This window comes from Coenobita brevimanus, chromosome 63 (assembly GCF_032717465.1).
Source record: "Coenobita brevimanus isolate Jiangsu-jjx chromosome 63, ASM3271746v2, whole genome shotgun sequence".
NCBI classification, from domain to species: Eukaryota; Metazoa; Arthropoda; class Malacostraca; order Decapoda; family Coenobitidae; genus Coenobita; species Coenobita brevimanus.
This window is the reverse complement of record NC_137016.1, coordinates 5,687,684-5,705,405: the sequence shown is the minus strand read 5'-3', so window position 1 is coordinate 5,705,405 and position 17,722 is coordinate 5,687,684. Positions and strand designations below refer to the sequence as shown.

General features: G+C 40.7%; 1 protein-coding gene across 1 annotated transcript in view; it reads right to left on the bottom strand.

Annotated features, from left to right (window-relative positions):
* The window catches only part of LOC145404290 (uncharacterized), a 132,390-nt gene extending 121,148 nt beyond the window's left edge, over positions 1 to 11,242 (bottom strand). The window contains exon 1 of the mRNA XM_080275811.1: positions 11,185 to 11,242. Coding sequence (XP_080131937.1) covers positions 11,185 to 11,242 — 58 coding nt within the window. The remainder of the gene's footprint in view (positions 1 to 11,184) is intronic.
* Positions 11,243 to 17,722: the final 6,480 nt, after the last annotated feature.

The window sequence follows — 17,722 nt, the reverse complement described above, 5'->3', positions numbered from 1 at the left end:
CATCGTTTACGTCAGCCACTGAGCGTTGGCGATGAGGGGCAATTATTGATATTCTGAGAGGATATTATGCATCACTACCCTTAAGCGTTAATAGTGAATCGCGGCTGTGTTACCCCATGAATACGTGGACGTGTTTATTTTATTATATTGTTATTTCCTGACGATTTTCTACAGCTCATGGGGGATTTTTCGAAGTCGGAGGGTTAAATGCAGCCTTCAATGACCCCTTTTGTGGAGCTCTTCGTTTGAGTGGTATTGTCCGAAATCAACAAGGATGATCTACCTAAATTCATCATCGGATTGAAGGGGTTAAGGGCCTTACTCCAGGTGGCACACTGGGCTTCTTAGCAACTCTTCATAAGTGATTTATTTATTTGTTTATTTGTATTGCGTTTTAATATTTATTCATTTATTTATTTACTTATTTATATTGCACCTTAACGTTCTCCTCTACACGTAATTTGTCTTTAATATTGAGATCGTCGGCATCATTATCACAAACGAGGCTATTGAGTTGTGACGTGCAGAACAAATCGTTAAGAAAGAGGTTTTACGAAATCCTTAGTGACAATTCAGAATACTTCTCTATCTATCGTCATCCTTTATCGTCAACAGTGATTCGTGACAATACGCTGTTAGCCCTTTCAGACTGACGACGTATTTTCTACTTTATTTCCAGATTATTTGGTTCACCTTTGCCTAGATTTTTCGAGATGTGAGGGGGGGAGGGGTTGATACAGCTTCCATCAACTTCCTCTCCACTCAGGGGCTCTCCTAAGCTGAAGAAAATCGTCTGGAGGCAGCAAGAATAAAGTGAAAATACAATGAGACCCACTAGAATTACAACTGGCAGTATCTTATGCGCTGCGGGTACGTCTCAGTTGGCCGGTATGGGCGCGGTTGAGACCTGTGACAGTGGGAGTAGGAAATGAGCTCATGATGCAGGGGAGATGCTGATAACACTGACAGAACCGTCCCCTCAACACACGTGAATCTTTCGGGTGGAGTGGAAGTGGAGTGTTACATGCCGGCAGTTCAAGGAGTTACTTTCTCATGGCCACCTCTCCTCTCGTCTTACAGTCCATCTAAAGCCAGACGATTTTATTCTGCCGAGAGTCATAGGAGCTGGGGGTGTTAATACCGATACCATTAATCCTCCCATTATCGCGTCTCCTATCGTGTTACATTGCGGCTCAGGCCGGACGACTTTATTCAACTGACACTGAGCAATAGGAGCCTGGGGTGAGACTTTCAGACATATTTATGATCGATGTCTCGTAGTAACTTAGATATGTATTTATGGGAAGACCTAGATGAGGGAAGGTTTTGCTTTCCTTTCCTTAATCTTGCGTAAAACAGTTGTATCCTGCTGTAATTTTCGTGTCGTAGCTTGAGTTATTTACGACGTTAGAACGGGACAAACAGGATGATTCTACAGCCTCCTTGTCCTTCCTAGAAATCAAAATCTGAGTTACGACAAGAATTTTATCGTAGTGGCATGATTTTCTAGGGGCTACTATCCTCTTGTTTGTCACTGATGGAAAGAAAGTCGATATTAAACCCTTCGCCTTATGAATGACTCTTTGCATATACTATTCTTACCATCAGACGACTTCATTAAGCTTTCGGAGAGGTTTCATAGCCATTTCACTGCTAGTTATTTCTCCGGAGTTAAATTTTATCACCAGGATATAACGAGAATTAAAATATGAAAGGACGCCACTGTAGCCAAAGGGTTAATGTGAGTACCACGCAAGAGCATAAATATCAAAGAAGCAAATACGCGGGATAAATCGCTAAGGAGAGTGTACGGGTCCATTAGACAGGGCTGCGTTCCAAAATATTCCTTTATTTTATTTATTTATTTATTTTTTAAGAACTGGCACTATGCAAATGGAGAAACTGGTAACTCGGCTTCATATATATACAGCCATGGAACTTTAAGCAACATTTTATTTCATTTATTTACATATTTATTTCCATTTATTTTGATTTATGTTAGTGATTGTTATTGTTTACCTGGGTCATAAATACTTCACCACACCATGATAACATATTCTGTACCTTATCTATATCCTACCAACATATGACGTGCTTTGGCTTAGCAGACTTTCTGATGTGGATTGCTTAAATATAGCTTTCACTTAACCCCTGTAGCACCCAATGGTATAGAATATATTTACGTCCTCAAGTTGAAAGGTTAGGGCCACTTTTTTTTTTTTTTCTATTCACTGTGAGCTCAATTCCTTCAGCCCTGTGACGTGTTCTACTGATCTACCTCCGAACAATTTTTTTCAGCTTAAGAAGGATGTTTGGTAATTAATTGGTTGGAAAAGACTATATTAACTCGCTACGGTTCGAAAAATCTCTCCTTCACAAAATAGAATCGTCTGGTGTTAGGAAGAATAACAAGGAATCTGTCATGAAACTTGTCTCGTACTTTCCTTACCGTCTCTCCCTCACCCGTCATTCCCCCTCCCCTCACCCCTTACTTCCCCTCTCCTCTCTCAGTCACCCCTCATTCCCCTACCTTTCAAATCCTTCCGTTCTTCCTCGCATCCCATCTTCACTCCCATACTCCATACCCCTCCTTCGGCTTCCCCGGAGAGCGCCTCCTAAGCCCACAATAATTTGACTTGCAGTGACTCCAAACTACTGTCCTTCTTTGCCCTAGTTTCCATCAGACGACCCTCGAGTCGGCTTGAAAGTTGAAAGCCAATCCTCTGAAGCTTTTATTTATACCTTTTTAATGCAGGCTGTCATGTCGACCTCGTTAGCTAATTCGTGCGTCAGCTTCAGCAGGTTTCTTTCACTGGGTCTCATTCCCTGGGCCGTGGGATTATCCGCTGAAGTCCTTCTCGTTTTTTCATCCCGGCATTTGGCATGGTGATATCCACAGGTGCGTTATTATGTAGGCCACCCTTGACATTAAGCGGTGTCAGGCAACATATACAGAGAGACAGATAGATAGGTAGATACAGATAAACAGATAAATATAAATAAATATCAGATAAATATAGAAGTATAGATAATTCTAAAGAGATAGATGGTTAGATAGATAGAGATAAACTGATAGAGATAGACTGATAGATTGATTGATTGACTGATTGCTGACTGACTGATAGGCGGATAGTTTGAAATTAATAGATATGTCCTTCTAGGCCTGGTCTCATAAATAAAAATGCAAATACTGAAAATGGTTGGGTGTATACTTAGTTTACTGGCGGTTTTATTAGTTTACTGGCGGTTTTATTAGTTTACTGACGGTTTTATTAGTTTACTGGCGGTTTTATTAGTTTACTGACGGTTTTATTAGTTTACTGGCGGTTTTATTAGTTTACTGGCGGTTTTATTAGTTTACTGACGGTTTTATTAGTTTACTGGCGGTTTTATTAGTTTACTGGCGGTTTTATTAGTTTACTGGCGGTTTTATTAGTTTACTGGCGGTTTTATTAGTTTACTGGCGGTTTTATTAGTTTACTGGCGGTTTTATTAGTTTACTGGCGGTTTTATTAGTTTACTGGTGGTTTTATTTAGATTAGGAGAGGTATTCCGAACTTGAGGGATCTGGTAAAGTTTTCATTAACCTGAAATCTCTTTAACTAAAATAAAAAAAATAGTAAAAGAGAGAGAGAGAGAGAGAGAGAGAGAGAGAGAGAGAGAGAGAACAAAAGAAAGTACAAAAACTTCACCAAACTGAGTGAGTTAAGATGATTGCTTGTTTTAAAATCAACTCTTTATAGCTCATTCTTGCTTGCTCCTAACGATCTAATTTAAATTCTTTAGGAGAGCCTCGTGGTAATGAAAGGGTTAAAGAAGGCTGTATGCAACGTCACACCCAAGAAAACTCAGATATAATACAAAACAAGTCTCTCAGCTGAAGATGTTGAGAGGCTGCGAGGCATTACAAGTCTTTTCAGGAGAAGAGAAATGCGTCAGTGCGGTGAAAAGTTGAGCAATTTCCTTTCAACATTAGTTCTCAGTTCAAGTAACAATTCACTCTCTGTCTGTCTGTCTGTCTGTCTGTCTCTGTCTGTCTGTCTGTCTGTCTGTCTCTGTCTGTCTGTCTGTCTGTCTGTCTGTCTCTCTCTCTCTCTCTCTCTCTCTCTCTCTCTCTCTCTCTCTCCCATTTTTTCACCTCGATAATTCCTCGTCTTCGTCTCTCTACCTTCTATCTTTTTTGCTGTTTCAACATTTCTTTCCCATTCTTGCTTCAGTATCTGTTTCTACTTCCCTTGCCATGTCTGTTTCTGTATATCTCCATCTTCTCTCTGTTACCATTGTTATATATAATTTTTCTGTCTGTATTTGATATATTAAATTGCTTAGTGTCTCATCCTGTCTCTTAATCCCAAATTCTAATTTTATCCGTTCTTTAATTCCAGATGCCTCTGTAGTGCGGGTAAGGTGGTCGAGGTCTTGTGTTGTAAGAGTTAGATTATGTGGACTTCAAGCAGCCTAGTCTTACCCCTCGCCTTACACCATGGTCAAGAAGATGAAGAAGATAGAAGACTCAACAAAGGTATGTCTGTTAACTACACTGTTCTTGTCTATTGCAGTCTAAATAGAAGATCAGATTACCTTAAGACAAAGAACTTAATCCTACATTTTCTTACTGGGTTTGGTACGCTTTGGCATTATATTTTTTCCTTATTTCGGTCTAACTGGTTGAATAAATTGCTTAACAGACAGATGGCTCAGTTAAACATATCCTGGAGTCTTTATGGGAGTTGGTGTTTATTACGGTTTGTCTCTGTCTCCATTATACTCTACATGGAAGTGCAAAATGAATATCCTATCGAGATGCTGCCCTCGATAGTATTACATTTCCTGGCATGGATTCACTGCGAGGGATGATATGTTGCGATCTGTCTTTATTTGTCTCCATTGCCATCGAAGTAACCTACTGCTTAGACACAACATGATTCACATATTGTATTTGGATTCAGTTGGTGCAGTGGTTAGTTTATTGTGAGTGCTGATTCTCCCTCTGTTGCGACTCTCTCCATTGCAATCGAACCGGCAGGACAGATTATCCGGAAACAAAGCTGGCAGTGGTCACATTCGATCGCCAAGATTCATGCCCTTATATTTTTGCCATCAAAGGACCGGGCCAAAGAGTCCGTTGTGGTCTAAACCCAGATCACGTTCCCAATCACGGTAGAGGGCCTCCACTTGTCCGGTATTCGAGTTCATAATAGGTCACATGGGTCTTATAAAATACATTTCTGTACCCTCACGTGGACCGGCTGACCTTTTACAACAAAGCGAGTCGACTGTTTTGCCTTTCATGAGTTAATTGCTAAATTGCAGAACCTTTTATAACGCTATATAAAAACAGGAAGGCAATTAACTATTCACCAGTTGCCGATTAAAAAATAATGTTTAATCAGTAAGTATGAAGTTTTGTATCTCTTACCACATGTATAGTTGCAAAGTTAATCCAGAGTAATAGCAACAAATGTACCTCTAAGCTCCACTGAAGGTGAATCCTTTCAATGTATCTATCAATCTATTTTTATTCTTTCTGTCTCTGCCTTCTTCCTTTACTATCCATATCTTCAACTCCTACAGTTTAATATCATAGTTAAAGAATTCTCAGTAACAGATTCAAAACTAGAAAGATCGCAGAGAGCGCATACCTCTGCCTATGCCGTTGCCATTAAAAAGGATCGGGATCAGGATCCTTGGAGTTATTATGTGAAATACATAGGATCTGGATCCGACCCTAAATTTACTCAGTTGTTCCTTGACCCATGGCCTACCCTTCCACAAAATTTGGTTGAAATTCATTGAGAACTTTCTTAGATATTGTGCTGGATACATATGATCCTGATCCTGTTCCGCCCTTAAAATTAAAGAATCCTTCATTTGCCCATGACCCACCCTTTCACAAAATTCCTTTGAAATTCATTGAGAACTTTTGGAGATATCATGTGGACAAACACACAGACAAACATAGGTGAATACATAACCTCCTCCAACTTCGTAGGAGAAAGTTATGAATTCATCTACGTTTGCTGTTTGCTTTCATTTGCAATACCATAACACTTCCTTTTTTCCGCCTAACACCAATAGTCACCACTCTCTTCAAAGCGAACATTCAGAGCCAAGTACCCTAAGGAGTTTACTGATAAAGCTGTCTTCTTTATTTTTTTCATTCCTATATCTCATTTTTTAGGTAATTCAGTCTCGATTTATTCAGCTCATTTGTTCGCCTGTATGTTAGAACTTATATCTGGCCAAACATATCCAACGCTTAGGTAGATTAATGTGCCCAACTATCTCTCTCAATACACTTTCTTTCAGACTGTATCATCTCAAGGCGCCTATTCAGCATTTACAGTGTACGTAGTTGCGCTGCCCTGAAAGTGTCCTCCTTAGTCAGCCTTTTCCACTGCCTGTGACATGCAGTCCTTGAAACCCAATGTTTCCAGACGTCTTGAGATGAACGGCCTTTATATTTAGTTTTCTTTTGTTCAACCAACTTCGCAGGCTCTCTCTCTCTCTCTCTCTCTCTCTCTCTCTCTCTCTCTCTCTCTCTCTCCTTTTTATCTCTTTCTCCTAGGTCTCTAACTACGGATTTGTTCTGTATACCTAGTTACATCTCTGCATACTTCCGTGTTTATATCAATCAACCAAAATCTGTTACTCTGTTAATATAATCAGGACGTTTGTGCCATTTATATCGTTCTCTGCGAGTATTATTATCGGAGTAATTGATCAAGGCTATGGCCAACATCATCAGTTCGAAAAGTCTCTGCGAAGCTAAATCAAATCGACTGGAGATAGCGAGAATCACTTAAAGTTCATCATTATTGTGTTAAAATGCTTCCATTTTATACGTCGGGTTAGGTTAAAGGAACCGCGTAGAAGCAGGGGGTTACTGAAAGCCATATCAAGCCCCTCCAGTCCGAAAAGTCTGCCAAAAACTGAATATAATCGTCTGGGGATAACAGGGATAAACAAGAAGTGCGTCTTCATAATCATCTGCTACCTTATCATTTATTCACTGCGTCTTGCAAGCCAGGTATGTGTGTATTTTCAGCTGTTTAGCATTTCACTTGACCTCTTTTTTCATACCTCACTCAGCGTTAGCCATTCATCTCTTGTTATGATCCGTGGGGCTTGACACCCACCCACCCACCCACACACACACACACGCACGCACGCACGCACGCACACGCACGCACACTGTTGTATTGTACTGTATGTTCCGCAAAATATTAGTAATATTGTATGCATGGCCGTCTGGCATCGTTGACATAGTTGACTGCGTACTTTAGGCAGTAGATTGTGTTTAATATGTTACTGTTTGTGTAAAGCCGATCCAAACACAACACACACACACACACACACACACACACACACACACACACACACACACACACACACACACACACACACACTAGAGGATAAAAAAAAAAAAAAACGGCCTGGGGCAGCGTTAGAGAGTGAAACAGAAAATTTAGTTGGAATGGAAAAATCCCTCCCACTGTGAAGATAACTAATCGGGAAAGAAGGGTGTTGCCCGGGCAACTAGGGCAACACCCGTGCGTCTGTCCCTGTGTGTGTGTGTGTGTGTGTGTGTGTGTGTGTGCAACAGTAAGAGCCTGTCCCCTATAACCCTCTTCGATATATGAAAAAAAGTTAAGTTCATATGGTGACCATATTTAATGTTAATATCATGACTACGAGTACATTTCTTCTTCACGGCCGTAAGATCGGTTTATACCCACAAAGACTATTCCCGACAAGACGATTCCTACAAAGACGATTCGCGGTTGGACGAATCTTTGCCAGCATGCTCATACTGCCATTCCCTAATTATTTTCTGATCACCATATTATAATTAGTAATTTTTAGTGGTAAATATTATTATTATCATTGCTTTTATATAATTTTTATGAAATGTTTCTTCTATCGGGGAATCATTTTCAAAACAGAGATATCACAGTACATACTGCTAAAGCCACTAGTTTTGTTAAAGATTCCTTGCTACCATCTAAAGTGGCAGTCAGAATAAATTAAGCACTTCGATGTCTGGCCTCACAAATAAAATAAGCAAGTATCTTTGGCTGGTGATTGAAGTGACTAGTTAGCTCCATTCATTCTGCCAGGCAACACATGCATGGCGGAGATAGTTACTCAAGGTCGTGGTGTTAACCTTGTTTATGAGGGATACCTACATAAAGGACACGTTAAATGGTGACTTGCAGCATTACAGGTATGGGCTACTGTAGGTGTGCACGAGTGACGTTATGACCTTAGGGTAACTGGTTTAAGTGTCCTGTACATCAAGCCACATGGAATTCACTGTATGCCAGACGAGGCTTTAATTATCTGAAAGCCAGCTACATAAGCTGTGAAAGAATCTGCAAAAATCAGCCAAACAAGTTCTCCAGGTCAAGTTTAATCAGTGTCCGTCTAAGGAGAAAAGTTCATTATTTATTCTCTCTCTCTATGTCTCTGTCTGTCTGTCTGTCTCTGTCTGTCTGTCTGTCTGTCTGTCTCTCTCTCTCTCTCTCTCTCTCTCTCTCTCTCTCTCTCTCTCTCTCTCTCTCTCCCTCCCCGCAGTGCTTCCCCCATTGCTTGCCCTTCCGCCATGGTTACGCAATCCCATAAATAGAAATAACCCCAGGTCGTGTTTTCGATATTTTGACATAAGATCTAGGTCATATTGGCCTTAACAAGCTTCTTCCTTTGTAAATCAGTCAAGTAATTTTACAGTGCTTACTCCTTGAACTGCTGTATTGTTGTGTCTTTTCCAGAGTGTAATTCCAGCTGACACAAGACGATTTCGCCTGAGACCTGTATTGTAGTCGCGTAAGGAAGCTCCCTAACACATCTTCCTAAGCGATTTTTTTTTCGGGTACGCCTTATTGTCCATCCTTGTATTACGTAATTCCTTCCAATAGTACCATTCTCTGCATTAATAACGTACAGAAAGATATTAACTACACATCTCTAAAAATAAATCTATAAGGAAGAGGTGTTAGGGAGCTTCGACGAGAATACGAACCGGAGTGCTAAAGCTGTTATAATTAGCTCTTTCATGGTCGGAACAGTTCTAGTTCTCTGTACCGCCTAGTACCAGACGCTTGTATTTAGGCATGAGTTTACTTGTTCTGTGTTCTGTTGTCAAAGTTCCTCTCTCTCTCTCTCTCTCTCTCTCTCTCTCTCTGTAGGTAATTCTTCCTGTGTTCTTTCACTTTCCACATCAGTTTCTCTCTCTCTCTCTCTCTCTCTCTCTCTCTCTCTCTCTCTCAGGAGGTCAATGCCACTCCCCCTCCTCTCCTTGCTAGTGGTGCCGGGTTACAGAAAATGGCAGGGCGCGGCAAGAGGAGGGGTAACACAAGCATGTTGGCGTGGGTCGCTAATTAATGTTGACCCGCATTTTTATTGGACTGGGAGGTTTTGTAACACCTCTCCTTCACCTGTTTATCTTGCACATTACGCCTTGGCACTCTCATCATCAGGGCAACTCTGGTATTTATTCCATATAGCAACAGAACGTTTTATTTAACTGACGAAATTACTGGAGTCTATGTTAGTTTTATCATTATTCAAAAGGAGCTTGAGAGTATTAGTGTTGTGCTGTAATTCCATTGGTTTTGTGTGCTTTGTAACACCTCTTTCGTCGTGATTTATTTAACGCAGTAAATCTCTCTAGTCTAAAGTCCTGATGATTATACTTAGGATAGACTTTTAAACTGAGAGGATGACGTGTATCCTTCGCCAGCCTCTTCACTACTAGCAACCTCTCTGTAGATAACAAGAAGTAAACAAGACCTCATCGTAGTGAAGGTGTTTCATAATCTGGTTGGGAAACATGATTCTTGTATTACACTGCAGCAAACGTCGGAAGATTTATTGCAACTTAGACAAACGTACTGCAGCAGAAGAGGGAATGTTTTGATTGCGAAGAAAAAATTTACCACTTTAATACAGGTAATGCAGAACTATTTTATTCAGAAGAGATAAAATTCACCACGGTCAGAGAGTTAAGAACATAGTAAGAGAGTAAGTTCGAAGACACCCACACACACATACACACAAACACGCATACACCATTGCCTCTGTGTTTTCGTGTTGGTGGGTGGTGAGGAGGTCCCAGCAGACAGGGGTAAATAACATGTTTCCCATCAGCCTCTCTCTTACCTTCAGTGAACTAATCCTGCCAACCCCCTAGTCCCCACCCCTCTGCTTGCTTCACTTCCTTACATACTCATCCACGCCCTCTTTGTTCACCCATGCTCTCTGCCTCCCTCACGCCGTCTTTGTCCCACTCACCTCCTCTCTGTCTCACACACACGCATTCCATCATCACATACTCTTTTTATTTTTATTTTTTTTTCTTCTCAGCATGTCATACCTCCCGTGACACTGACCTCCTTATTTGTTCCACTTCCGCACAGACTCATCCTCGCCCTGTTTTCCTCACTCAGGCTCTCTCTGCCTCACCAACATTATTCCCTTTCTCTTCCTGCCTCACCCATCTTCTTCCCTCTTCTTCTTCTTCCTCTTCTTCTCCTTCTCCTCTCTCTCTCTCTCTCTCTCTCTCTCTCTCTCTCTCTCTCTCTCTCGCGCGGTAGCACAGTGGTAGCGCGCTGAGCTTGTGATCGGGAGGTCGCAAGTTCGAGCCTCGCCCGGGCTACCGTCCCAGGAGGGGTAGCTCCCTCCTGTAACCCCAGCGGGGCTATATGGCCTTAGTTGCCTAGCTCGGGGAATTCATTTCTCTCTCTCTCTCTCTCTCTTCCTGCTTCACCACCATCCTCCCTCGCACTTCCTACCTCACCCACCTCCTTTCCTCGCTCTTCCCACCTAACCCACCTCCTCCCCTCTCTCCTCCTGCCTCACCCACCTTCTTCCCTCATCCTTCCTGCTTTACCTGCCTTCTTCCCTCTCCCTCCTCCTGCCTTACCCACCCTCTTCCCCCTTTCTCTTTCTCTCCCTTCTCTCCTCCTGCCTCACTTTGGTTTCCCTACCTCACCCAAGACGTCCCTGCGCTACTTACCCATCTCTCTGACAAACAACAAACTCCCTCTGCCTCAGTCTTGTAGCTGCCTTCAAGCAAAACTCTTCCCTTCCCTCATTTGCATCACTGCCTCAGAGACTCATCCTTCCCCTCCTTTCCTCATTATTGCCCTCAGTGCCTCAACCACACCTCTCTACCTCTCTCACCTTCTCTCACATTAACCTCGCATGCAACCACCACCTGTTTCATCTTCTTGCAGGTCATCTTCGCACCCTTTTCCCAACCCACACCCTCTTAACCGCACCCACGCCCTCTATGTCTCACCCACGCCCTCTCTGTCTCACCGAAGGTCTCTCTGTCTCACCCAAACTCACTCTGTCTCACCAATCACCTCCCTGTCTTATTTACTTCTCTGTACTTCATGTTCTTTTACCTCCCTTGAACAAGAACCCCTATGCTTTCCACATTACTACGACCTCCCTGTCTGTTCTTTGTCCTTTCCTCTTCACCTGTATATCCATCTCTGTTTCAGCCTCTTCTGTCTTTCTTAAGTTTTCCTTGTGTCTCTGTCACTACCTCCTCTTCCCCTCAGCTTCTCTTGTCTGTCCTTACCTGCACAAATTGTCTGTCTTCCCTTCATACTCTCTCTCTCTCTCTCTCTCCCTCTCACTCTCTCTCTCTCTCGCTTCTTTTTTCCTGCCTCACTAATCTTTTCATTTATGACGCACCTCCTGTATTTGTGACAAAGATAACTTGAGCTGGAGAGAGAGAGAGAGAGAGAGAGAGAGAGACATGTGTGTATGTATGTGTGTGTTTTGTGTATGTGTGTGTGTGTGTGTGTGTGTGTGTGTGTGTGTGTGTGTGTGTGTGTGTGTGACTGTGTGTTTACGTGCGTGCAAGTGTCTGTGTGTGTGAGTGTGTGTGTGTTTGTGTGTATATGTGTGTATGTATGTATGTATGTGTGTTTGTGTATGTGTATCTGTGCTTGCGTGCGAATGTGTGCGTACGTATTTGTTTATGTGCACGGACGTATATAAAAATGTGTACATATAAAAGTCATGTACACCATCCCAAGAGAGAAATAAAGAGGGAGAATAACATGAGGGAGAATAACAAGAGGGAGAATAACACGAGGGAGAATAACAAGGAGAATAACAAGAGGGAGAATAACAGGAGGGAGAATAACAAGAAGGAGAATAACAAGAGGGAGAATAACACGAGGGAGAATAACACGAGGGAGAATAACAAGAGGGAGGGAAGCCGCAATAAAGAGCCTTAGACCCCTATGGTTTCACAATAATCGACACTCCTACACACACACACACACACCAAGATTGTGTCAGAATAAAACACACACACACACACACACACACACACACACACACACACACAGACGTACTGCATATACATTCTCTCTCTCTCTCTCTCTCTGAATTGGAGTGGAAAGCGCTAATGTCAAAAGATACATTTTTTTCCATCACAGGAAGTTCGACCCCACAGCTTCCTCTTACACATCCACCTAACTCACCTTCCTCTCAACTCTGACTAAAAACTCCTGTACAAAGAATGGGTGAGATTTTGTTTCACTTCGGTCGCTTTTAAAATTTACATCGTCTTTCCTCGTTTTAAAGGCAAATGGTCACTGATGTTCTGATTAGGCTAAAACATTCGGTTTTATTCAGGCGAGATACTTGCCCGAGAAAATTATATTGCGTTGCTTGATTCCCATGAAAGTATCCAGGGTTATTTCTTGTGGTAAAAATCATGTCTACTGTGTGATTGAAAGTTGACGATATTAGCAATTTTAGCACAAAATGTTTCTGCATGGCTGTCTGTGTTTCTCTGTTCAAAACCACTTCTAAATGAGTTCTTGTTCTCTTTAGCAATACTTTTAATGTCAATATGATACTGAATTTTGATACAAATTGCGAGCCCTTTTCAGAATCAAAGTTATACGGACAGCAAGAAAAGGCAAAAAATCATTATTCTAGGAAGACGAAGAGCAAGAAAAGAAATGAACATGAAATAGGAATGTCAAGGAGGACGTGAAAAAGAGAAAGACGAGGTGCAAATCCTGGGTTAGGTAACAGCGATATTAACGGAGGGTAAACACGGCCACGTCACAATGTTTACTCTGGCAAGGGTCGTCTGCCAGTGCTTCCCCTTTTCCTCACACTCTCATAATCCACTGAAAGGTGCTCTCAACGTTTCCCTTCAGCCTGGGTGCTAATTCAATCTCCCTAAACATCGATTAAGTGGCCCTTCAATATCCATCAGCAAAATATATTGATGGTGTGTAGATTATGTCAGTTCATGTCAGCTTAAATGTTTGTATAACTAAAAGCCGCTTGTTCTAAGGACAGACTGTTGTCTACAATCTTCTCCAAATAATCTACATTTACTGCAACCGTGCAATCAACATCTGGCGATAGGTTTTGCGCTTCCTCGTGAAAATATTGCCAGTTTTTGTAGTTAATTCAGCAACGATTAATGGCATTTCTGTTCCTGAAGTGATATTTGGGTGATTCTAATGTTTGCATTTGGTTTTCTTTTAACTTTCTTCTTTTCTTCCATATAAGAGGATGTCTGTTTGTATGTGTATTCTTCGTGTGTGTGTGTGTGTGTGTGTGTGTGTGTGTGTGTGTGAGAGAGAGAGAGAGAGAGAGAGAGAGGTGTGTTTTTTATGCTATCTTCTCAGCAGTGAGTTCGTTTGTGTTTTGCATATATGTGTATTGAGTGTGTATACGTACACGTGAGTGCAAAGCATAGGCGTAGTCTGCAACATATTTTTTAGTGTACTTGTGTGCAACTGAACACGCATGCATGTATAAGTTCATGTGCGCTTGTGTGTGTGTGTGTGTGTGCACGCGCGCCCGTCCGTGCGTGGTCTTGCCATACAAAGGCGTGCTTTTATATCTTTCTACAATTCGATAACACAACGAGATTATTTTTTATTTTCACCAAGATCTGTTCAGTTCCACAACCTTCCCACCTTTCCATAACCTTTCCCTTCGTTACCTCCTGGCACAGCTTCACCCACTCACCATCACTCACTTTCTCACGTAAGGCGGACACACCTGGACACAATATTATTAAGTCAGGGAGAAAATAGCCTTCAGTCCGTGTGGCAACACTCTCTCTCTCTCTCTCCCTCTCGCTCTCTCTCTCTCGTACCTGAGGCATTTCATATACATTTTCCGTGAAGAAGAAAATATTATGACATTAATGAACTATTGAAACGCTTCAATAAAAAGAAAAAGTAAATAATATACCTAATAAAACAAATCAGAGGAATGTAAAGTCGAATTAGGAAATAGTGAATAAATATATGTTTGTAAATGCAGGCAACATGTGAATAAAAATATGACAGAAGTAAAAGATGTATGCTAGAATGTTAAAAAGGGGCAGAATTAGATTAAATAAAAGTTTGACAGAAGATAACAAAGAAACCAATTAATGAAATGAAACGTTAATGTAGAATTATTAAAACTTCACAAAAAAAAATATAGGCCTGTACTAGAGAATAAATAAAAAAATACGATAATGAAGAATTATTCAGAAGTCTGATAGTGAGGAAGAACATGAGCGAGGAAAAAACTAGGAAGACATGAATGAAACACAAATTAGGAGAAAATGAGAGGATATGAAAGGAAATAAAAAAAAATCTATAGATGAAATTAGCAAGACAGGTCATTAACACAAGGAAAATTAAGGAAGTGAAAGAAAATTTGAGAAGGAAATGAAATCTGGGTTAATACTGTACATAGACAAAAAATAAATGAATAAAGCGTCGTGTTTGGAAATAATGAAAACATCTAATGAAGGTTGAAGGACCAAAGAAAAAGTATAACAAGAATGAAAAGAGAGAAATAAACATGATGAAGAAATGAAAGCATGGTGAAAAATAAATAAAAAGAGTTAGGAAAGTGAAGGAAAGATATAAGAAACAAAAAGAATAATAGAAGACTGACTGAAAAGTAAAGTTAGAAGAATAAGTGATAAAAGCGGGAAGAAAAAAATGAGCGAGAGAACTGATGAAAGAATTGACAACGAGAAATTAGTAAGAAAAAATAATGAAGAAAGGAAATTATGAACATGACTGAGAAAAAATGATGTTAATAAAATGTTACAGAAAACTTGAGTGAAAAAGAACGTTAAATGAGTGAAGGAAAAATGTAAAGAAAGGAAATAAGGAGGAAAATGAGTAAAAGTTGAGTTAGGAGAATTAATGTGAGAAACTGATGAAGAAAAGTAAGAATAAAAAGAAAATAGAGTACTCAGAAGAAAACGTTGAAGAACTCTATAAAGAAAAAGAATTTAAGGGAGTAAATGAAACGAAAGAGATAATAGAATGATGAAAGATAAAGTCAACTGAAAAACAGGTGACAGTGAAGGAAATGAGTGGACAGAAAACTAGAAGTGCGAATTAAAGCAAGTTATCTAATAAAATGTGGAAAGGAAATTTAAAACCGTAAAAACCAAATTGAAAAATAATTATATAAATGGTTCAAACAGATCTTTTTAAGGATGAGGAAGTAGCTCTGTGGAAGAACACTAGTTGAAAGAGAAGGAAAGACAGAAACTCAAATCCGTAGAGAAATCATGGAAATAAACATATAAAATGAAACTTGTAAGATCTGTGCAAAATATAAACTAACTAAGAATCTGGAGAGAAAACTTGAACACAGAAAGATTTGGAATAATTAATAAAGTAAAAAGCCTTTAGAAACAAAATAGGATAAAAAATAACAAACTAATCAACAGAACAATTACGAGAATGAGTGATAAAAATAAATGCTAAGGAAAAGATAGAGACAGCACTTGAATGAATAGCAAGAGTCACCGTGAAAAGCGAAAAGGAAAAACATAACCCACTGTGTACGGTGATATCCCATTTATTTATTTATTTACTTATTTATTAATTGTTTACTGTCTGTGTGATCTTTACGCAGCCTCAGTGTGTGTGTGAGAGAGAGAGAGAGAGAGAGAGAGAGAGAGAGAGAGAGAGAGAGAGAGAGAGAGAGAGAGAGAGAAGCATTGTGTCGAGTCACATCCAAAAATTTATTAGAGACTTTGATCTTTTTTCACAGTTTTATTCGAACTCTACTCCCAAAATAAAAATACATTGTACCCAGTTTAGGAGAACGAAAAATTCAGGTTGAGAGAGAGAGAGAGAGAGAGAGAGAGAGAGAGAGAGAGAGTACGTGTGTGCCTTTTATAACTGAATAATTGTCTGTGCTGTTCTTTCTTCATCTTTCTTCGTATGACTTTCAAAATACGTGGAAACTCAGTCTGCTCACACCTGTTCTATTGACGCACCTTCATAACAACATTACCTAGAAACTCAGGTGAAACATTACAAGAGTCAGTAACAGCAGAGCAAGGTCGGACAGAGAGAGAGAGAGAGAGAGAGAGAGAGAGAGAGAGAGAGAGAGAGAGAGAGAGAGAGAGAGAGGAGTTTTTAAGAGAATATGTGAGAGGCAATTTGTGGGACGGGATCTAATTAATTATATACCCTACGGAAAGAAATTTATATAAAAGTAATTGCGTTTTTTTGTGTCAGAGAGAGAGATAGAAAGAGAGAGAGAGAGAGAGAGAGAGAGAGAGAGAGAGAGAGAGAGAGAGGGAATAAGTGAGAGGCAGTTTGTAAGAAGAGATCCAATATTACTCGTAATTAATGATGTGCGAAAAGAGAGAAATTTGTGTAAAAGTAATTGCGTTTTTGTCTGAGAGAGAGAGAGAGAGAGAGCGAGAGAGAGAGAGAGAGAGAGAGAGAGAGAGAGAGAGAGAGAGAGAGAGAGAGAGAGAGAGAGAGAGAGAGAAAATTCATTAGAACAAAAGCCATCACTATTAATCAAACCAGCCAACCGGACACAGAGACAAAACATATTATGTACCATGTCAGCTCCCACATCTCTTGCCTCACGTGACAGGCCCCTCACGTGCTGCAGGGAGAGAGACTAGAGACAACGAGAGACAGGAAGGACGGAGGTGTTCCTGTAGAAGGGGAAGGATGTGGCAAGGACGAGTTAGCAGGCGTTATGGAGGGATGGGGTGAGGGGAAACAGGGTGACATTAAGAAGTTATAAAAGTCGCTCCAGAGGAAGTTGGGGAGGAAGACCGGCGAGGTGGAAGGGATTAGTAAGTAATATGAGCAAGTACGAGATACAGTGAGGAAATGAAGGAGGAGGGAGAGGAGAGCTTGTGGGAAGAAGGTAGGGGATGAGAGGAAAGTGGAGAGAAGGATACGAAAGGAAGAAAAACGTAGACTGCAGCATGAAAGGAAAGAAGAAGACGATGAGAGGAAAAGTGTAGAGAACAGTAGGAAAGGATGGGAGAAAAGTGAGGTAGGTTAGAGCACAGGGGAAAGAGGGTAGGAAATGGCAGAGAGAGAGAGAGAGAGAGAGAGAGAGAGAGAGAGAGAGAGAGAGAGGGGGGGGAGGGGGAATCAGCATGGAAAAGATGGAAAGAAGAGGAGAGTGAGAACACGAGGAAAAAAATGTCAGTACTTAACCATTTCACTCCGGTGCTGTGAGGTATCGCTTTACTCCTGCTGCTTCCAGACAATTTTATCCAGATTTAGGAAAATTTCTTGCAGTAAAGGGGGTAAAGGGAGGCAATACCTAACCTCACCAAATCGAAAAGTCTCTCTAAAGCTTACTTAAATTCGAGATAGCAAGAATGAAAGATAAAACTGTGTCCTTGAAGTGAAGGAGTAAAAGGAGTCTGACTAAATTAACACAC